Genomic DNA, 23,295 nt, shown 5'->3' on the forward strand with positions numbered 1-23,295 from the left:
GTGTGTACGCGTGTATATCGGCATGTGATAGTCAGACGAAAGTTCCTGTGACAAATAATTGCCCTTACGTAAGGGGTTTTGATACAGAACCTGTTAAGGCCTTCACACCCGTGGTTTGTAGATTTGGAACACCAAAATTTTAAACACATTTCTTTACGTCATTAACATAAAAATAAAAATGGGATGGGGGAGCGGGCGTCTCAGCGAAAACGACGGCCGCGGTAAGCAAAGTCGAAACAAAATACCCGCGTGAAAGTGGTATATGATAAGCAGAAATAGGAACTAACACGCGCAAAAACAAAACTACTCACTCCATGCCGAAGGCGAACACCTCAAACGTGAAAATCGGACGTTCGCAGAAGGAGCGAATGATCTCTTCCGTCAAGTTAGGCACTTCAAACAGTTTCACAAAATTCCAACGAGGAGTTTGTGTATCGGTGCTGGCCCGCGTAGCAAAGTACCTTTCCTCATTATCAAACAACATGCTGAACCTGCAAAATACATGGGCACAGCAAGATTCCGGAATGCCAACGGCACCTACAACATTGAGACAAAAGCGAAGACTCTCCCCCACAAGTATCATGGGGTCCTCACGCGCGTAGGCATGCGGATCACAAGGGAATAGCTGGATGTGGAGCTTCGCCTCAGTCAAAAATCCATAGTCATTTAAAAGACCCAGGGTGAATGAGCGTCGACCTCCTAACATAATACTCTTGGCCGAGATACTAGATTTTCCCTTGAAGTACTGTGTTGCGAGCCTGCCGTCAAGTGAAGCTATACAACCTTTGGTAGCCGCTTCCACCCTCCGTCGTAGGGCAATGTTACCAAGACGGATACTGTTCACTGCTCTAACGAGGTTCATATTCGTGTTCGACTGGGTATCAGAAGATGCTAGCGAGCGCCTAAGAGAATCACGTTCCCATATCAATTTGGAGAGCTCCTCCTGCTTTTTCAACCTCTCAGATCCCAATGATCCTAGCTTCTCCTCAAGATGCACTGCACACTCCCTCAGTCGCTTCAATTCGTCACTCCCTGTCGCCTCATTAACTCTAACTTTGTTGGTAATTGCCGACGCGTTCTGTGCATACTCAAGTGTGGATATTGTCTCGGTTAAGTTCGAGGCGGAAGGGGACACTGTCGCAAGCATCCACGTTTTGCTGTTACCACCAAAGCTCTCTGAGAGAAGCCGAGTCAGTTTCGACGCGCGCAACGAGATGAAACCGTCACTCCCCTTCCGATCACTAAAGGAGTTCAGCGCCCGCCCGAGCATCAGAAGAGATTGGTTTATCTTCTTCGCTTCCTCAAAGGCAAGACCAGTGGATTCTGCTTTGCTCTGCCGCTCGCTTCCCGCCAAGTCCACCAGCATCGCAACACTTTCCACATCCTTCGTCTCAAGTGATTCGTGCTGCTGGGAAATAGTAAGCTGAATAATGGCATGCGATCGGGAGCTGGTTTCGTTCATTTTTGTCTCTCCCTTTTGCCGGTTAGCATTGCCGATGCTGAGTAACTCCATCAGACGATCCAAACTCAGCACAGGGTGTATACCAGCACCCTTCACATAAACACGTCGCTGATTGTCCTCATGAATTTCTAGCGCCTCCGGCTCCTGTCCTCGCACACGCGGGGCGAGCAGATCGCGCACCTTCTCCATATACACTTCTACCATTGTCAAGGAAAATCTGATCGTTGCGCGATTGTCCGCTTCCATACGGCGCTGGCCCTCCTCAATCATTGCCTGAGCAAAGCGCGGTGCAATTCCACACCTCGTCTTATCGTCCAGATCACCAAAAAGACTATATGTTTTCCCTGTCCCCGTCTGCCCATATGCAAATAAACAAACATTGAAGCCTTCAAACGCCTCCTTCAGCATCGGTCTCCCAACAAAATCATAGACCTCCTCCTGAGAGCCAGTGAACACTCGGTCGAATTTGAGGGCAGAGCCACCTTTAGTGCCCTCACCGTCTATCACAACGACATGATTGTCATCCGGGTCGCCGTGTACCACTGACCTCTCACCCTGACGCGTAGGGAAAATACGGACTCCCACCTGAACTCGGGTCCCCGTTCCCACAGAGTCATGCATTTCTAATATCTAATATAAAGAACAACCTACCCTCAAGAGGCGAAGGGGAAAAATACATAATTGGGGGCCCAAATTCATACCCACTCCATCATGACGTTTTCCCACGTGTGGCCATGTGTCCTAAGTCCAGTTAGGTGCAAATAGAGGCAAGAGATATATGCATAGCTGGTTCACCACGTCAATCACATGAAACAAACCTACTGATAGCGAACCAACTGTACAAACACACAGCAAGGGATCATTTTTGGAAATATCGTCGTTTCCACCCGGTACCATTAAACACATTCAGATAGGATAAACCCGTCAACACGAAAGTTTAGCACCTCCGCTTGCAGGAACCTTTCAATGTCCTTTGTATGTGGCCCTAATATATATGTCTGCTTGAGGGAAAACAAGGGGTTGCCGCCATTAGACCCTACTATGGGCGTTCTTACGGAACTCGAGGAATGTCCCTCAAACCACATGGTCACCTGGGCCCCTCCCGTCACATAGTCAGGTAAGTGAAGGATTTCACGAATACGAACAACAACGGCAACACAATTCTCGTCTGCGAGGTGGATATGTACGTGACAAATCAGAAGAGGAGGTGGCCCCGACAGGTTGTAACATTGGACAACCATTGTTTCTACCTCAGAACCCCCTAACGGTATACTTCCCAGGGAAGTTTTACAGGTCCCATAAAAGCATGAAAGCGGTGGCTGAGCATGAACGCTTGAAGAAGCATCTTGCCCTAAGGCGCTTTTAAGATGCAACAGCAGTTTCTCGCGCTCCTCAAGGGCCTCTCTCAACTCCACTTCAACGTCAAAATCACATCTGCAAGATAACATGTTCTGGAGAAACTGAATTTCGTCACGAGCAGAAATTATGTCAACATCCAAATCCGAAACAACTTTCGCTTCACAGCCAAGTTGTTCCTTTAGTGTTGCAACACGAGACTGTATCGCTTCAAAATTTAGCCTCCTTTCCGCTCTGTTGACTCTAACTTTGTTGGTAATTGCCGACGCGTTCTGTGCATACTCAAGTGTGGATATTGTCTCGGTTAAGTTCGAGGCGGAAGGGGACACTGTCGCAAGCATCCACGTTTTGCTGTTACCACCAAAGCTCTCTGAGAGAAGCCGAGTCAGTTTCGACGCGCGCAACGAGATAAAACCCCCATTCCCCTTCCGATCACTAAAGGAGTTCAGCGCCCGCCCGAGCATCAGAAGAGATTGGTTTATCTTCTTCGCTTCCTCAAAGGCAAGACCAGTGGATTCTGCTTTGCTCTGCCGCTCGCTTCCCGCCAAGTCCACCAGCATCGCAACACTTTCCACATCCTTCGTCTCAAGTGATTCGTGCTGCTGGGAAATAGTAAGCTGAATAATGGCATGCGATCGGGAGCTGGTTTCGTTCATTTTTGTCTCTCCCTTTTGCCGGTTAGCATTGCCGATGCTGAGTAACTCCATCAGACGATCCAAACTCAGCACAGGGTGTATACCAGCACCCTTCACATAAACACGTCGCTGATTGTCCTCATGAATTTCTAGCGCCTCCGGCTCCTGTCCTCGCACACGCGGGGCGAGCAGATCGCGCACCTTCTCCATATACACTTCTACCATTGTCAAGGAAAATCTGATCGTTGCGCGATTGTCCGCTTCCATACGGCGCTGGCCCTCCTCAATCATTGCCTGAGCAAAGCGCGGTGCAATTCCACACCTCGTCTTATCGTCCAGATCACCAAAAAGACTATATGTTTTCCCTGTCCCCGTCTGCCCATATGCAAATAAACAAACATTGAAGCCTTCAAACGCCTCCTTCAGCATCGGTCTCCCAACAAAATCATAGACCTCCTCCTGAGAGCCAGTGAACACTCGGTCGAATTTGAGGGCAGAGCTACCTTTAGTGCCCTCACCGTCTATCACAACGACATGATTGTCATCCGGGTCGCCGTGTACCACTGACCTCTCACCCTGACGCGTAGGGAAAATACGGACTCCCACCTGAACTCGGGTCCCCGTTCCCACAGAGTCATGCATTTCTAATATCTAATATAAAGAACAACCTACCCTCAAGAGGCGAAGGGGAAAAATACATAATCGTTACCATTTGTGTGCTAGCACCATAGCACCCTGAAGACCACAAAAGCACTTCAAAGCCACACAATAAGAAACTCAACAGTGCAGTTATAGCATTCATACGTGAGAGTCAAGGAAATGAAAAGAAATATAAAAACAAAAAAGTATGTTCTGCGTCTCATTTTAATACGATGCTCTAACGAGCCGTGTCAAAGTGGGCATAGTCCCGTTCAGGAAGAAGGCTAACTGAATCAATGTTGTAAGTCCTTTCCGCACCAACCCTGGCATGTTCGTGTCCTTTTATGTAATCTTTAGTGGGAAAATAATACAATACCTCGTTGACAACCTTTGTTTTACTTCCCCCTCCCCCCCCCATGTGCTTCTCGCCGAGCAACTTCAGCCGACGCAAAGCTCACTGAAATATGTCCCTTCAAACACTAACAGTAATCGTCGGAAACGGTTGTTTGTAGAACGGTAGATAGTAAAGCGCAACACGTTGTACACCCACTGAGGGGGGCGGCACAATTTTAAATATTTTTTTAATTGTGTGGAAGTATTCGATGTTTCTCCCATGCTAATGACACTGTGATTGTTCCTGTCTCCCTTTATGCTTCGTCTTCTCTCCCCTACCCTGACATCAACTGCTTATTGGCCTCAGCGAAACTTGATCTTATTTATAAATAACCCCAATAGCTACTTCGCTAACTGGAGTTGGCACTTAGGAGGTCACCATGTCCCTGGTGTAATGGTTAAAAAACGCCTCAAGAAGGTTCTTCAGATGAAGCAAATCGGCGGTCCCACACATCTCGCGAATGCTGTGCATGCTTAGCATCGGATTGCCCAAATCGACTGTTTGGATACCTGATAACGAGGACAAGATCGGCCCTATGGTTGAACCACACGGGGAATCATTCTTCACGCAAAATTCCTGAATGGGCACAGAAGCTCTTTTAGCGATTGCTTTTACAATCGCAGCGGTGACGCCATTTGTGGCATAGCGCATGTTTGCATTGTATTTGATGACTGGTCCCCGGTGAATAAGGGGGCGATGTTTTTCTTCGTGTTTATCCTGATAGTTAGGATGAACCGCGTGAGCGCCATCAACTGACATTAAGAATGAGTTAGCCACGAGCTGTGCACGAAGTCCTCCAGATGCAGAAATGTATTCAATCACATCTGGAACGAGTGAACCCCCGGCACCTTGAGAAGTAGATGATCCCACTTCTTCGTTATCGAAAAGGCACACCATTCTTATCATGTTTTCTTCTTCCAGAGTTTTGTCTGATTCGAGAAGGGCTTTCACTCCGCAAAAACATGAAATAAGGTTATCAAGACGGGGTGCATATATGAATTCATCGTTTGCCCCACCAACAACAGCACCCTGTGTATCGACTACGCTCAAGTCATAGTCGACTATCTCACTGGGCCGGCAACCAAGGGACTCCGCAAGCAAAATAAGCAGCTGAGAGTTATGATGCTCGCTCACATCTCCATTTGGTGTGTGTGAGAGAGTAGTTGCTATTACAGGAACCAGATGTTTTTCTTTGTTTGGTCCGAACGCATTTCGCTCTTCCACTGACTGAAGGTGAATGGCGAGGGTTGGAATTCGCATAATCGGTTTATTCACCTTGACCAACCGTTTTACCAACTTAGAGGAGGAAATTATAACCCTTCCTGCAACAGTTAAATCACGATCAAACCAAGTGTGCCACAAGCCACCCCCGTAGCATTGTACCGCAACACCCTGGTAGTCACTCCTCCCGGCCAGTGTTCGTGGTTTCAGTGCAAGATTCGGTGAATCGGTGTGAGCTCCAACAATTTTGAGTCCATTTTCAGCTACGAACCGCCCTCCAACGGAGAAGGCGACGAGACTACTGTCGTTTCTGGTTATAAAATACCTGTATCCATTCGTTAACTTAGGCCACGTTTCACCTTCCTTTAGTCTTTGGTAACCAGCGTTCGACAACCACGATGAAAGTACCTCTACCGCATGAAAGGGGGTACATGCCTCATTTATAAAGTTGACAAACTCCTTCGCAAGCTGGGTTACAGGCGGTGAGTCAAGTGGCAACATAGACAAATCGTGTGAGACTTACTAATATATGTATATATATACAAATATACCACGGGAAAGGAATGGTAATGAAAAATGCTCGATACACACTGTATCAGCAACTGCAGTAAGTCATCACAAAAAGGCGTTTCATATCCTTTTATTTAACCTTTGACAGAAACCGGGATGGAACCGGTTACCTAGTTTCGTACGGCGAATTCCAACTCAGATTGAGGAACCGTAAAAGAAAATGAAGGAACTTCACGACGACCAAAAAAGTCGTTTGTTACATGAGTAAGCGGAATGATATCAACACCACCTCCCTTATATTTTTCAAAAATGATAATAATAACAATAATAATAATAACTGGAAATTTTCTTGTGGGCTCAAGATAACGAGCTCCATTACCACCGCCTAAACCATTAACATCAATGTGGAGAGAAGTAAATAGGCATGTTCCGCTGCTCTCCACCATCTTACTGTCAGGACTTTTTTTCACGCAGCGAGTTCACTCGGATCGATCCAACAACAAGTCCGTAAGAAAAAAAAAATAACTAACATTGGCAATACCCCAGTAGCACCACATAAACTCCTCGATAGGAGAATAAAAATGGGGACAAAACACAGAATCACGATACATATTCATAGATATATACTCAATACCTGTAGCAACCGAGCAATAAAATTGTGCTCGTACTGGGCGGTTCACAGGCTGCTTGTAGTGTCTAATCAAATTGTCGGTCGTAGCCATATCCCTCACAAAGGAAGAAAGGATGACCGCATAAACTCGGCGGTTGCCCCAGTCAGCACACCAACTGACTATTATTAAAAACTCCAGCCCTCCCTCCTTTCCACTTCGACACAAGCATCAAAACACCCGCAATCACTAATATGTGTAACCACCTCGATGGAAGAAAACATATAAGAAAGGGTGACGAACTCTCATACTGACCTGAGTGTTCTGTAATAATCGTACAGCAGACCTTTACTGCGAGCGCAAAATCAACTGAAAATGGTAACCCACACTACTCAACCGACCTTAATATATGATGGCAACGACGCTACGCACGTTATCACGAACATGAATAGACGCAGCGAGACGTTACAAGGAGGCACGCCATTCTAACTTGATTTTTTTTTTTTTGCGTGAATTAGTACTCCTTAAAAAGGAAAACATCTCTATCAACAAGCAATAATCCATATCCCTCCTCCCTCCCTCTGCACTAAGATTACAAAAACGACCGGACGACGTGACAATTGGTATTCAAGTAAACAAGTCATCCATACTGAACAAAACCCGGCCAGTTACTCAAAAACAGTCCCCCTCCATTAAAAAAAAAAAATGTTGGTAGTGTCAGCATCACACAATCACTCCCACTGCAATTCCCTTAAATCCAACAAGTCAGTTGATAGCCGATTAAAAAAAAAGCTAAGATCGAATATATTATTTGATTAGCATACTACCTTGTTTAGTCACTTAGCATCTTTAAAAAAAAAATGAGAGCATGGCAACACTCGTACACCCTTGCCTCTGATTCAACCTGATACAATGTAACTGAAGGTGAATCGGAAGAAGTAACACACCCAACGGAACTTAAACACTCCCTACTCGCAGCCCCAAGAATTGTAGGTGTAAGTCCAATGCCACAGTATCGAAAAAAAAAAGTCCAAACAGAAACAACCTTTTATTGTATATACCACACCTTTGCAACATCGAGTGCAGGTGGACAATATCTCGCACACAAGTAGGTGGTTGAGATCGGCGAAAATAAGGCCATCCTCAGACGTAAAACTGCACCTGAAGGACCTGTCAGCCCCACGCTACCCTTTCTACAAATTTTGCATGCTAAACAGTAAAAAAAAAAAGAAAGAAAGAAATGGTTGGATTGCTGAACTCGGAGCTTCACGTTTTCCAGAAGTGCGCTCGTTCTTCAGAAGAGGGAAGAAGTCACCAAAATTCATAACAAAATCCATGACCGCGCTGGGAGCATCCAAAGGGGTGATGACAGCCCCTCATGCATCTATCCTGTAAAAGAACGATTGACCCCACGGTAAATGCGAGGACAAAACCGCGGGATCCCGACGTACTCCAGCCTGCGCGGTCAAGGTTAAAAAGGCTAAGTGAGGAACGAAATCACCAAATTCTATTTTTTAAAAAAAAAACGGGTGCTTTTAATCACTGAAAGCAAGCCAGAGAGTCCTTCCCTGTTCACCCCCTTGACAGGGCCACGTCACCCCGCAAACCCCACCGGCAGCCGACTGCGCACAAATACTCCGCAGTAAAAACGAAAAATTTATCAGAAGATATCAATCAACCCAACAGTCCCAGAAAGCTCTTTCACACCCAAAAAAATCCCAAAGTCCCCACAGCGGTAGATAAATCGATACCGAAAAAAAAAAGGTCGCCCGCACCTCTATTCCATACATTACCCAAGTAACGCAGGGAGAAAGAGCCAAATTCCACCTATTAACGCGGAATCATCTGCAGTGCCCTCATCACCCCTCGAACCAGCCGACACCTTCTGTGCGCTAGAAGTGCTTGAAACTTCACACGGACCTCATGTGCACTAACGGAGCCTATCAACATCTCGAAGCGATACCCGTTTCGTCCTAAACACTTCCTCACAGACATGTCTCACTATAACAAAATATATACGCACCACTACGAACACCAGGTCTATGCCTGGTCGACCGTTACGCAACAAACAAAAAACTCTCCTCCTACCGATGTACCAAACAATAAGCACCCGCATGCATACCTCCTTTCTTTAATCAAAACGTTAAAAAAAAGTGTCCAGAGGAAAAGGGAAGAGAGATGGAAAGAAGCCACGCTCAACCCACCTTATTAAAAAAGAAAAAAGCAAACCGACCTCCCCATACACACCCCATTTTTTTTTTTTGGAATTTTCTTCGTGCCTTCGTGAGTGTTTCCCCCCACTGGCGCGGCCATCAGCCATCACCGTAGAGCCCTGAGATGCTATCGGTCTGGCGACTATGGCAGAGTCTCCCTTTTTTATTCAGCCTAACACACCCTCTATAATTTTTGTTGTATTTCCGCGGCTGAACGGAATACAGCAGATAGGGCGAGAAGCCCCCCACCCCGGACTCTCCAAAAGATGTCAATTAGCAATCCTTTTGTTTTGATTTTTGTTATTCGTTTATTATTCTCTCTCCCTCTTTCTGTTTCTGTTGCTTGTTGACTGCATACCCCCTCTGTCTCTGAGGGTGTCTGTACTATTCCTGCGTCCGGTGCTTTTCCTGCTAGCTCCACTCTCGGCAATAAGGAGGGAAGTTGCAGAAGGGAGAGTGGGTTGTATGATTGTTACCTTAGGGGAGGACTTCACCTGCGGCCGGCTCCGTTCAACCGCAATGAGAAACTGCGCCAGCCTTTTAGAGAAACATACATCCTGCACACACACACCTTCTACCGCAAACCTGACACGTAACTCCTTCAAACCGGGGCAGCTCATCAAGTGCAGCGACGTTTCTTCGCAGTCGCCGCGTTGGCTGGTAACAGCGCGCTCTACCTTCATACCGTGCATCTTCTTTTGATGTAGGGTGAGGCCAGTTTTGCTAGCACACTGCCTTCCGCATGTCGGGCACACCAACATGGATGTGTTTGTATGCGGAGAATCAGTGGCACACAATTTTGTGCTTTTGCTGCATTTAAGCTCGACTCCCTCACCTTTGTGGAAAGCCTTACAGTGTCGGATGAGGGAGTCCCTGCAACTGAGCACTTTTTGGCACACACCACACTGCACCTCGCCTTTCCCCGGGACGTCAACGTTTCCCTCACGGGCACGCTTACGAGGGAATTGCACCAACACCACGGTACCGTCCTCCGTCACTATGCTCTTATGTTTGAATTTCTTGCGTAGTGACAGGGAAGAGCGTGTACCGAAGCTCGCCTCGCACAGGTCACGTTGAAACGCCAGCTTCTGTGTATCCTGAGGGGCTGGCGCTGCTGGGACGCTACCATCTCCTTGCACTGAGTCCTCGTTCTCTCGCCCCCTTTTCACGCGGCAACTACCGCTGCCTATGCCATGTATTGTTCTAAGGTGGTGTAATAGTCGGCCTGGCACTGCGAATTTGGAGGTACAGAGGGTACAATGAAGCACCTGCGGTCTCATCGGGACTCGTGTGCTCGATGGTAGAGGAACGATCGCCACCACTGGAGGGGGCTCCGGGGGGATGTCCACTGCAGGTGTTGCATCGTCGTATTTGATCCTCCGGAGGGCATCAGCTCGCACAAAGCCATGTTTGTTTACCATATGCGTTACAGCACTCGAGCGGCATTGGTATGTGGCATCACATACCGTACATTTGGTTGGTTCGGAGGTTCTCTGAACAGTGCGTGTCGCAACAGGTGGGGCTGCTTGTATTGTTGGCCCTATCGCTGCATGTTGCGGGTTACACCATCGGCACTGCGGGGGCACACTCGGGTTGATCTTTCGCAACATCCATCCATAGTGTCTTGAAGACCCAACCCGAAAGCGTGCCAGTGCTGTTTCTTCTTCCCTCGTCAGTTCTTCTTTATGTTTTGTTGGAAAGTGGTTGCCCGTGATACCAAACCTATGAGTGTTCTCATGGACTTCTTCCGACCTAAGCACTCGCTTCGCATAAGCAATGATGTCGGGGATCCATGTGTCTCGCAACTGTGGTAAATCTGCGGCCTTTTTGGCCATTTCATCGCAAACCTCATTCCGTTTCACGCCACAATGGCCAAACACAAATTGCAGTCGGATACGTATCTTCCTTCTCTGAACTTGAAGCAGAAGCCTCCATAGTCGTCTTAGAATTGGGTCCGTTACGGCTAGGGGGCCTGTCTGCAGTGCTGTTAACATTGACAGCGAGTCAGAGAAGATGGATAACCTGCTCGGTGTGGTTCTGTATGCCGGAAGCCATTTCAGCAGCCGTTGCAGTCCTATCTCTAATGCTACGCATTCCGCTCTGTAACTGCATGAGAGTTCCCCTGCTCCGGTTTTGGGTGCGCAAATCAGCGTGTTGTTTCTATAGAGCAGGGCAGCTGCTCCGCACATCTCACCGAGGGACACGGATCCATCAGTCCACAATTCGTAGTGCTCTCGCCGCGGTGGCTCCTTCCCCCTCCGTGCAAAATGCCGTTCAATCCACTTTTCGGAAGCCTCCCTTTTGACATCGTCAGGGTCATCAGCGCACACAGGCTTCATCTGCGTGTGAAATAGCGATCGGCAGCTGTGGCGGAGCGTCGATGTCTCTAGTGGGTGCTCGCGTGGCTCAATGCGGAGGTGGGGGTAGGACCGCATGATACGGGAATGTAGGGCTCTGACTGGGTGTTTGCTGTGGTATACTTCTTCAGCACTGCGCCGCAAACATCCGCCTCGTGACTCACACATCAGCATGAATTTCATGCTGCGCACAAGAGTGGTCGTCTTGAGTGGCAGGAGGTTTGCTTCCAGCAGAGAGTCCTCTTTGCGCGTCCCATGCGGTATGCGAGCTATGATGCGACTGGCTTTGTGTTGTGCTGATGCAAGGAGGTCGCGACTTCGTTCCGAAGCGTCCCAGTACAATACCTCAATGCCATACATGGTGTGTGCCTGTACGAGTGCTAGATAAAAAGCTCTCAGTACTTGTCGTCTTGGCCCCCATGTAGAAGCTGAGATGGCTGCTATCTGCAGTAGTCGGAAGTCCATCTTGCGTCTCGTTTCGGCCGCATGTGTTGCCATCCCTTGCAGACACTGGAATGTTACTCCTAGAAGCTTCGGTGTCCTGTTAGCTCCTATTCTTTCGCCGTCCAGTTGTAATGTAAGGGGGTGGCGCTCTATACACCCGAAGAGTGTGCACTTTGTTTTCGCTACGTTGACAGACATGAAGTACTCTTTTGACCACTGTAACACCACGTTTAGACCGCATTGTAGTGTGTGGTTGATGACACCCCTCTCTGTGTGCCTCGCAAGTATCGTCAGGTCGTCTGCAAAGAATCCGTTCTGCAGTAACGGCAGTCCTGCAAGGCGCTGGCTCAACGAGTTCATGACAATAATGAACATGATTGGGCCAAGGACAGTTCCTTGTGGCACTCCTCGTTCAAATGTTCTGCTGCTGGAAAGCTTCTCCTTGAATCTCACTCTGCCAGTTCGGTTACTCAGAAATGATACGCACCACTTCACAATGTGGGGTGATACCTTCATTATGTGCATTTCCCTCGCAATTTTGTCGTGGTCTACTGTATCGAATGCCTTCTCGTAGTCGACGAATACAGCACCCGTACGATATTGGTGCGTGGGGCGGCAGAGGGCAGCGCGGACGTGCAGGAGTTGTTCGAGCGTTGAGCATCCGGGGCGAAAGCCTGATTGCTGCGGCGTCAGCTGGGACTCAACAGTGTCTCTAAGTCTCGCGGCAATTATGCGTTCCATGACTTTGCAGAGACAGCTCGTGAGCGTCACTGGCCTGTAAGAATCGAGGTCCTCCGCCTTTTTTCCGGCCTTCAGGATGGGGATGATAACCCCAGTCTTCCATGCAGGCGGCACGACTCCCGTTCGTAGGCTCTCATTGAATAGCCTCAGAACAACATTCAGCGCTGTTCTGCCGAGATGTTGCAGTGCCTCGTTGTATAAGCAATCAGGTCCGGCTGCGGATCCACTCGGTAGCAGTTTGATCGATCTCCGTAGTTCAGCCATCGTGATGGGACTGAACTCACTCGCTATCGTCTTTATTGGTGCCGGTGGGTGTGAGTCGGGGTGTCTTCTTGCGCGGGACGAGTACAGTTTACTGAACCTCTTAGCTTGAAGGTAGTCCGCGATGGCCGCGTTATCAACAAGTACAGCCGGTGTGGTTAGTGGTCGTGGCGCATATACCTTCTTGACAATGTGCCAACTGCAGCGGTCTGACACCGCAAGTCCGGAGCATAGCGTGCTCCATCTCTTCTTTGTGGTACGGTCCAGGATCTGCTTACGCGTGGCTACCAACTTTTCCCTTCGGTGGGAGGGTCCGCATCCAGCGATCTCTTCATCGAGTTTCGCGAGCTCAGGTGTCCAATGTGGTGGCGTTGCTCTGCAGCCACGGGGGACGGAGACCTTCGTCGCAATGCGGATGGCGGAGCTCAATTTCTGTTTCAGGGTGTTGACGTTCTTCTCTCTACCAATTTTCCTGCAGAGCTCGTCAACCTTGAGACGGAAATTCCTCCAGTTAGCTTTTATCCATGCGTACATGGGCTTTCGGAGCCGCGGGCAACTCAGTGCATCTGTGCCGTCTCCAACGATAACGTCGAAAAATATGTGATGGTGATCGCTATCGGGAGAATACAGCGATGTCCACGTGTACACTGTGCAATTCCTTGACAGTGTCACATCAGGGGTGGACTCCCCGTGGTGGCGCGCGTACCTGGTGCACTCACCAGTGTTGCAGACCAGAAACTGGTTGTCAATGCACCACTGTGTGAGGGTTTCACCCTTGGTATTTGGTGGGCTCGCGCGATCCCATGCCAACGCGTGTGCGTTAGCGTCTGCACCGATGACCTGGGAACCGTCAGTCGTCAGAAGCGTATATAGGTCATTTGCCGTGAAGGTGTGTTTTGGTGGGATGTATGCCGACGTGACAGTCAGCGCCATTCCACGTGCAAGGTGAATTGTTGCATGCACTTGTTCAACTCCCCCAACAACGGCCATACCGGTCTCGACTGGTAGGTCCTCCCTCACTAGTATTGATACACCACCTCCTTTGCAGTTACGAGCTATTCCGTGATGTTGGTAGCCAGCAACGCTAAAGCAAGCCGCCTCTCCAGGCGTCATCCTTGTCTCGCTCAACAGACAAAAGGCGATCCGCTCATCAACAAGGGTTTTGTGGAGTGCTAATCTCTTTCCTTGAGATAGCCCGACGCAGTTCCACTTCATCCCGCGCAACGACGGGCCGGGATTCTCTTCCACATCACCGGACAGCAGCATCTTAGTGCGGATGATACTGCTGATGGCACGCTGGTACGTGCCCAGGGACCGACAAATGAAAAACGGTGTTCCAGCAAGACGCTGCTGATCCCTGTGCTGTATGATGCCGTAGCCGGAGCAAAGCAGAGTTCCCCATTACAGAAACGCTGCTGACTATTGGCTTCCTCTGATAATACGGGGAGCTGGAACTTGGCACCACGTTGAGGTGGCCGGCGTCGCCCCTGAGCAGACTCTTGACAATCACAAACTCGCTGTTGCCGCTCATGGTATTGGAAGCAGGCCCATCCCACCGTGGCAGACCAACACCCAAATAAGCTACGGGTGCTTCTCCTACAAATACGGGAGGGAAAGCGTATACCACATTGAAGTTTGTATTTAGTTACTGATGTGGAATGGAATGGGATGTTTGATGGTATGGTGGAAAGGGTGACTGACATGCCGCAGTTGCCTGACCCGAAGCTCCAGGACATTGTAACCTACATGGGACCGATATTGCTGTCAGCGGAAAAGGGAGTGAAGAAGAGGTGGCATTGGCTCGTTCCCGCCCCGTTGCCTCTCGGCATTGCGAATGTATGCTGCGAAATATCAACACGCGGACACCGCTGCAGTGCCTGAAATGAAAAGTACAAAGCTCGGCTTACAAAGCGTCGAACTCCAACAATCCGTGCGAACACTGCGACAGCGAAAAACAGTATGACCCACACTGGTGATGAAATGAGACGGCGTGAGCACAAAGCCCATGGCTAGTGCCAGTCGACTGCTGTAACGCATATGGTAAACAAACACGAATATGTCCGCGCGGATGCGCCGTGAATATCGAGATGCGGCGACACACCGTGCCTTTCATGTATTTTCCGGGATCCTCTTCCAACTGAGAATTCACAGCTAGGAGTGCAGTGTGCGCCGGAATGTGTTTAAGCAAGGAGACTGCTCGGGGAGACGCCGCAGAGCGCATCACAGTGTGTGTGTGTGTTTGGGGGAGGAGGAAGAGCTTGAGCTCAAGCGCAAGGGGTAGACGCACAAATGAACCACAGACACCAAGCAGATGCACATTAACACCAATGCTTCCAACATGTGTGTCACAGCGCCGCAATCAAACCTGACCTTGTACTTTATAAAAAGACACGCATGGCTTCCATGCGACACCTGAAATCACAGTCCAAAGCAACGATTTCGATTGAAAGTTACCATTATTATTGAGCTACCAATGGGTGAAAGATTTTCATGGACAGTGTGTTGTGGAAGAGTGATCATACGGGTATAAAGGACTTTGGAGATAATTTGCATAGTTTCTCCTCGCAGTGGAACGGTACCGCCAGGTGCCGCATCCATTTTCCACTTGTATCTTCTCTTCTTGACACCATAGAATGATCTGACAACACAAGCAGCGCACGCAGCGATCATAAGCAAAGAGCTACCCCCACATACGGGAAGGAGAAGGAGAAGGAAGGATAAAGGGAATCGATAACATCAAAAAGAAAAATTTATGGCAGAAAGTTCAGCGACTCGGCATCTCTAGAATGAGCAAAGCGTAGGAAAGTGTGCTATTCCGTCTCCTGTATACTGCGCGATGACGACTCTGAAGGAGTAAAAGAAAACATCGGAATGGAGGGAGGCATACATTATACATAACGAAGAGACTCAACCACATTCATCAACAACAAAACCAATTCCAATATACACTAGTCAACAACCACCTCAGCGGTGAAGTTAACTCCAACGAGAGGACAGGAAAATATCCCCTAAAAAGAGTCCTGCACGACTTGGTTCGTGATGGATTGGGAAAGGCTCACATTGTACCTTACTTTATGGTAGACAAGACCGTATGACTTTCCCAAGCCTAACGGCGACGAACGAGAGGACATTGTCTGATACCATAACGAAAGCTAACGGGCAGAAGGTGTCACTTACGTATTTGGTAGCGCGTACCATTTAGTCACATTTGGCATCATAAGCAACTATAGCGCATTACTCTTCTTCAGGCAACCGAAGTTATGGTATCATTGTGTCATCGTCACTGAGCAGGAAATGTTTTCACAGATGGTATAAGGAAAAGAGTATGTGCTTCTTCTACATAAATTTCTACGAGAAGATAGAGTTTAAGGCTGCGCTTGCATCGATGTATTTCTCAATGTTTCAAAGGAAAGAAGCAGTTGTGAGATGTTGTGGAGCAAGTGAAAGAGATTGAGATAAATATGGATGATATTGGATGATCGGATTCATATGGTGGGGCCTTTACTGCCTTTGTTGAATGGAACTTCCTACAAGCAATGCTGTGATGTGGAGGAACCACGATATGAACTTACTGATTTAGTTGTAACAATTGTATGACGGTTCATGAAAGCATCAGAGTATCTGGAAAACGAGTGATGGAAATGTAAGACATGAGACGCACAGCAAAAAATCCAGTTCTAATCCAAGTGAGTGGTGAGGTGATGCACAGACATGTTCGTTGTGTTACATTGCTCTGGAGAAGAGACTGAAAGCTTCGGTGTATGGAGTCCATATCATTGGGAGGAATCAACCGTACAAGACATTTTATCACGTACTTCAGTGAGATGTTACACAAGGTATTAGAGAATGTTACTGTGAATAGTAGCCTTAATGGCTGACTTCACCGCAAACGACGTGGGTGGAGCTTACGAAATAAAACGCCTTCAGCGTGGTAAGGAGCTGTCTTGACACAAATATGTGTTATTACAAGGAAAGATATCGCCATATGCGTATTATTTTCCTTATGTTGATGTTTTGTGCGTGGCATACAATCAAAAATGTAACGAAGGTTGGATACCCTTACAACCCATCAAAGACAATTTTCCATCTTGCTGATACGTTTTGTTTGTGTGTGTGGGGAATTACAGTCAAATGTAATGTCGATCCACAATTGTTTTGATTCATGCAGTAACAGAATATATCGACATTGTGTTTCACCTGACTCAGTCATTATGTCTATAAGGGGAATAAAGGAGGCACTTGATCCTAGGGGGACTTTTGAAAGACAATCTGGAATGGGGAAATCATCTTTATGCGTCATGCGTACTGCACAGGAAGTGTTTGAGATTAAGCGTAAACTTCATTCAAATGAAGAGAACACGAATCCGAAATGTGTGGGTATTATGAAAGCACGATCACCCCCCACACCCACTGAAGATGGGCAAATCGATGAGAAACTGTGGGGTAATGTCAACCACGATAAATGGTGAAGTTGGATACCGAGGTCATCAGTCATTCTATCAATACTCTACACGATATCAATGGCACTAAAAAAACAACTCATGGCTCCGAAAAGGAAAAAAAACAGTAGCTGATGTTATTGATCTGTTTCCTTATACTGTAACTTCGCTGCTGAATGCTTCCCTGGACGTGCGCTTCTTCGTGCGTGTAAACACGAAGTTATATCAGCTTTCAGAATGAGGACATGTATTGGTTTTCACGATGAGCGTCTTACACGACATTACAATATGTTATGCCACATCTACTTGAGGTTCAGCATACCTTCACAACATTTTCCCGCTATTCTATTTTTTTTTTTTTCGATATCATTCTGATTAGGGAAATTGGTTTTAGAATTGGCAGGCAAAAAATATTGGGCAAATGGGTGTCACTTGTATGAGACATATCCTGTTTTGATTTTATGATAAAATATTATTTATGTTATCCTTCATTTTATTAAATATAAGTATGCTTGGTAGAAGTGTGCAAATAGTGCTGCATACGTGTGGGATTCGTCCAGTGTGGTAGTTATATTATTACACAACATCCGTTATAACCACACGTATACACATACCAGTTTTTCATTTTTACCCGGAAAATGTTTTCTTTTTTTTTTTAGAATTCACATTCCACACCTCATAAAACATATAGTGGCGAGGAAAATTTCTTGTGATACCATCCAAACTCTATCCGCTTATATGTTGAAACGACTCGATTATTGATATTTTACGTATTAGTGTGCCGTAATGGAATATATGATAATTTCATTGTTATATATATATATATACTCTTACCCTCATAACTTTTATACTTCCGTTTGCTTCCTCGAAATATGTTATGGCTTTTTTAACAATGATCCTTGTTTGTTTTTTTTACATTTCAAGGAACATGTGGAAAGTGGATATTCATATAATAATCTATTGTGATTCTTTCCCTCAATGATGTCGCAGTTTGGTTGAGAGAAAAAGTAGCATTTTGTCCGCACAAATTGAAATTTTGTTTACGAGACACTCAATGAGTTTCTGTCACTGTGTCTAATATCGGCAATCGCAGTATCGGTTCTGTATTATTGCGGTGTAAGGGTGGAAGTCGGTAATGTTTCCTTGGGTGTAGTGAAGATTGATATGATTCTCTCGACAACTTATTGCAACTAACGGCGCTGCAATGAAGGTATCTTCTCACCTGTTAGCTGTGCATTTTCTTCATATGTTGTTTACTTTACCGCAGCTATTCCCAGGGATGTCTTGAAAACCATTTAACGTGAGCATTTGTAACAACATCAACGCGCCTGATTTAATCAAGAGCAACGATGCGTGAACGTACTGTGCCAATATGAAAAGTGTAATGGAATGAAAAAAAAATGTATAATTGCTTCGACATGTCATGTGCATGGAATCTGATATGACAATGTGCTCAAATGCAATATATATATATATATAGTGGAATGTATGGCGGGGTAAAGTAATATTTGACTGGTGTTATTGCGAATGGGAAAATCTATCCGAAAGCACCTGTTGTTGTACGATCGGGTGTGTTTATATTTATTGCGGAGAGCTGTTAGTCACACGTATCCTTTTTCTCATTATGAATGAAAGAAGTACTGGATACGGCGGTATTTAGGCAAGAGCCCATGAACACATAAGTTGTGGAGTGAAAGGAAATGGATGCAAATTGCTAATAAATCAAATTTAAGTTGTTTTTGCATGAAATAATAGGAGATGAGCTTTGGATGTGAAGTACCGATTATGAGTTATGAAAAGACACTTAAGTATACGCGGATACGAGTGACATGATGATTGTGCAAACCGTGTACCTCATCCCCAAGTGGTTGCGACTGTATGATTGATATCGCCAGTGGATATTACTGGAAAAAAAAATAGAGTAACATTTATTTTCGTTAAACATACTCATTTTACATCCATTATTTTGTAAACCTGACTATTCCTTTTATTATTCATTGTTTGCTGATTATGTTATGACGGCGCATTTCATAAGAAGTTGCCCATTCTTATTTTACTAATTTCTATATCGCTTTATTTTAGCTTACATTAAGTTTAAACATACTAAACAGACAATGTTATAACTTTGGTTTCCCCCTGAAGGACACAATAAAAAAACATACATGCGTCCATTTAATTTCTTTGTTATTTCGTACAATGGTAAGTAGTAACTAACGTCGCATTATCTTCCATATTATAGTTTCTTACATTTGAATGTAAAATGACATGTATAAATATTTATCTATGTGTTTCTTTTTTCCTAACTTGAATTGAAAAGATGAAAAGGGAGAAACAATATAACTGGTGTTGCAAAAATAGGTGCTACTCATCCCCTTTTCCTTTTCTATTTCCACTTCCTCCTATTCTTCATCTTCCTCAACAATGAGTATTACTCTAGCTATTTACATTGCCAGGAAACTAAAGGAAGCTACGTTGAGCCAACAATAAGAAAGGTATGCCAAGAACCAGTAGAGCTGCAACTCCAGAAGGAAATAACCCAAGCCCACAAGTTGCACGTAACATTGGAGGACTTATGAGAAGGCCACGGGATGAAGATGTAGCGCCACCTCCTGCTCAGCCTCCACAAATACGGCAGAGAAATGAAGAGGGAGCCAACTGGACGATGAACAGTAAGGTGAGGGATGTGCTGCTGGAAGATGTCCCGCTGCAACGCTATGAGGTTTTGCGCAATATGAAATTGCGCGACTTTCTGATGCAAAAGTTTTCGAACACATATGACACACAGAATGTAGCCCTGGACGTCTTTGTTCAGAGCCCGGAGGATTATATTTTGGATGCCAGGCTTCTAGGAAGGGTACTGGAGCTTGATGAGTTTGATGAATATAAAGAATTATATAACCAATTCTCTGAAATGAAGCGAAAAGCAAGGTACCTTCACGAAAAGGAAATTTACTACCTCAGTCAGTGGGAGGAGAAGGGAAGAGGGGAAATAAGAGAATTTGTTGGTCCCGTGGCGAGGGGAAGGTTGGATAGAGCACTGGAGGTCGCCAAGGAAGTATGAGAGAGAGCTGCCCAAACAGCTGGTGCTGTCGAACTTAAAGGAGTGTATGATTCTATTTATAATGCGAAATGGAGTCATGTAATGTCGGGTTTTAATACAGAGCCACTTGGAATGAAGATATTCGATGGAAAACCACAGCGCATATGGACCGAAGCGGAGGTGAATATAAATCCTCTTCCTGCGAATGTTGATGCAGAGATTGAGGAGAGACCCAATGGTTTAGAGATTTTTGTTCTCACTTCGGAGGAAGGTTGGCCATACAACAGGTTTACATTGGATTACACTACGGGGCAAAAAGCAGTATTTCAGCACGTATACATCCGTCGTGAAACCATGCGCGTGTGGTATATAATCCAAAAAGATCTGAAAACATGGTGGATGGACAGGACAGCTCACAGACCACCGATACATATTGTTATTGGTACACCTGGTATTGGTAAATCATATGGCCTTGGATCATTTTTGCTTCATTCATTGCTTCACTTCCATGAAGGAATGCTTGATGTTGTTGCGTATTTCGCAGACGGGATAGCCTACATAATATATAACAGAAAGGGTGATGAAAGAGGGAGGGTTGTGCAGTACGAAGATTCGAGAGCTGCGGTCAACGCCATAAGATAAAATTTGAAAACACAGGACACATCATTATGGACATAAGGTACGCAATGCAGCAGCTGTACACTCAACTTCCCTCTGATGTTTGGAGTGTAACTATTTTCACTTCTCCGAATAGTGTCCGTTTTGGTGACTGGACTACAAATACGGGAGGCCGCCAAATTATTATAAACTGTGATGATGTGCGTGACATGAAGGCATTTGTGGCATGGAAAAAACTGTCAATACATACAGGAGAAAAGGTATCCAACAGAAGAAGGCACAAATTGAGGAAGGAAATGGAAGATAAGTGTAAAGAATAGTGGAGGGACGTATTAATCCAATTGGGCCTCTGCCTCGTTATATATATTTGGTTTAAGCTGTTATGAATGGCGTCTGAAAAGAGTTCATGATGGGTTGGGAACTATGAAGAAATCGGATGAATATTTCTATAATGATATTATTGAGCATACGGCTGCCTGGAAGAACAATGAAGTTACGGACAAGTTGGTGAAGGTTGTAAGAGTGAAGGCAAATGTTGGAGTTATCGAATCATACAGTTGACAAGCTCTATCAGTTATGATTCGAAATATGATGTTGAGTTAAATTGTGCTCTTGTGTGTTAGTGAAATGCGGCTTTGTAACATATGATGGATTCGATACCAAAAACTGTATTTATACTTTACTAATGGCTTATGCATTGTATACGTTTCCTTTTTCTTCGAGTATTTCATGTGGTCACAGAATTGTTTGAATTACTTACCATACGATGGGAATATGTGTTTAACAATTTAATTATTATTTTAGTGGCATGAGTCAATGAATGTTTCAGTTTATTCATTGCAGATGATTGTCTCTAATATCACAGGATTCCATTATTCAAAATAAATACATTGTGCTCTACAATATCTTGGACTCCAGTTACTTTGTTTTGATGAATTTCTTTTGTTTCTTTTATGATGGGAACTGCAAGAATATTGAGGGTATTACGGAAGTGCGCAGCGGTATGTTAAAAAATAGAATAAAAAAAAGGAGCACAACACTGTCAACAGCTATATCGCAACAAAACGAATAAGTTTTTTTTTTAGTGAGCACCAGACAATGCCAAATGACATTGTAGAATATTATACAAACATATCTGGTTCCGTTACATTAATTTGAAAGAACACATTGAGATGTGACAGTTTTTGTTTGTGAAGGAAAACATTGATGACATTAAATTGTGAGTAACATTTTGTTATTTTTACATTCCTCACGTTACAGTTAGTTAAGCATAATTATGTTATATTTCCCTCATTTATTTTTATTTTAACTTGGAATTTTACTTTTATTATTTCTTTCTTTCTTGAGGGTTGTGAAGTTAACTATGTTTGACAGTAGCAAATAACTCACACGGATACCCTTATGGTTTCATGCGAAGTTTTTCTTTTCTTCATGTTTATTTAAAATAAACTTTTTGTTTTTTTTTTTTTGAGTCCCACATGTAGCCGACAAACACTGGTAGAATCATAGGAAGTTTGAATTTACTTATTTTCTTTAAATGAGCAAAGCTATTAATCTGTTGGCAAATGGTTATATATAGCAGTAGAATATATTCTGCAGTGCTTGCTGTATTTTAATTTATTTATATCATTTATTTTATTGCATGTCATTATTTTACAGGTGCTATAATGAAATCATTGTTATGTCGTTTCAGGATATTGGGCCACTTATCATTTAAATTAATTTCAAATTATGATTATATTGAAACAAGTGCATGTTAGTGAAGAATATGCTTCTTTTGATAATTCATATCTTTTTCTCTTCTAATTTTTAATTTTCAATTTAGTGCTATAGTTTTAATTCCATGTATATATTTGACAATGTGGTATTGTTCCATATGGAATGTATCGCCATGGGTTACCATTCACATATTAGTTACTATATTTATGGTTAAAATGTTTATGACTGAATGCTGCATTACATTGCTATCAAAATATTATGAATTGAAATAAAGTGGGAAAAGAAAGCTCATATGTAAGTGAAATTATATCAAGTGTTGTATTTCTACTACTCGTCAACTTGATAAATTTTGCATTTACCCTCCACCCCCAAAAAAAAAAACACAAGGAGGCGAATAAATATGTTTGATGTATCCAAATGCAACCAATTGTGATGGTGCGAGGCTCTGTTTATTATTTTTTTTTTACTGTTTTGTATTCTTTGAACTGTGACTCTTTATTTCAAGACTCCGGTGTTACGCTGCTGAGCGATCCAAGAAAATAGAAGCAATATCTTTGGAGGAAGTTATTAGTAATTAATTAATTCGTTTGACTCTGAGATAAAATAAAAGGAAACACAAACACTGCTTCTTGAGGAAC

General features: G+C 44.9%; 4 protein-coding genes and 1 pseudogene across 4 annotated transcripts, besides 1 other annotated feature; 1 reads left to right on the forward strand and 4 right to left on the reverse strand.

The window, feature by feature from the left end:
* Positions 1 to 307: 307 nt before the first annotated feature.
* TbgDal_III3550 (kinesin, putative) lies at positions 308 to 2,083 on the reverse strand (the record flags this gene model as incomplete). Its single annotated transcript, XM_011774005.1, has 1 exon — positions 308 to 2,083. The coding sequence occupies one exon, from the start codon at positions 2,081 to 2,083 to the stop codon at positions 308 to 310; it is 1,776 nt and encodes a 591-aa protein (XP_011772307.1).
* A 275-nt stretch (positions 2,084 to 2,358) lies between these two features.
* Positions 2,359 to 4,095, reverse strand: TbgDal_III3560 (kinesin, putative; the record flags this gene model as incomplete). The annotated part of the gene is made up of 1 exon (XM_011774006.1): positions 2,359 to 4,095. One exon carries the CDS (start codon positions 4,093 to 4,095, stop codon positions 2,359 to 2,361), a length of 1,737 nt encoding a protein of 578 aa, XP_011772308.1.
* A 757-nt stretch (positions 4,096 to 4,852) lies between these two features.
* Positions 4,853 to 6,208, reverse strand: TbgDal_III3570 (aspartyl aminopeptidase, putative; the record flags this gene model as incomplete). The annotated part of the gene is made up of 1 exon (XM_011774007.1): positions 4,853 to 6,208. One exon carries the CDS (start codon positions 6,206 to 6,208, stop codon positions 4,853 to 4,855), a length of 1,356 nt encoding a protein of 451 aa, XP_011772309.1.
* A 3,141-nt stretch (positions 6,209 to 9,349) lies between these two features.
* Positions 9,350 to 14,107, reverse strand: TbgDal_III3580 (hypothetical protein, conserved; the record flags this gene model as incomplete). Its single annotated transcript, XM_011774008.1, has 1 exon — positions 9,350 to 14,107. The coding sequence occupies one exon, from the start codon at positions 14,105 to 14,107 to the stop codon at positions 9,350 to 9,352; it is 4,758 nt and encodes a 1,585-aa protein (XP_011772310.1).
* A 5,667-nt stretch (positions 14,108 to 19,774) lies between these two features.
* On the forward strand, positions 19,775 to 20,962 carry TbgDal_III3590 (annotated as a pseudogene).
* Positions 19,775 to 20,962: a sequence feature.
* Positions 20,963 to 23,295: the final 2,333 nt, after the last annotated feature.

This window comes from Trypanosoma brucei, chromosome 3 (genome assembly GCF_000210295.1).
Source record: "Trypanosoma brucei gambiense DAL972 chromosome 3, complete sequence".
In the NCBI taxonomy this organism is placed as follows: domain Eukaryota; phylum Euglenozoa; class Kinetoplastea; order Trypanosomatida; family Trypanosomatidae; genus Trypanosoma; species Trypanosoma brucei.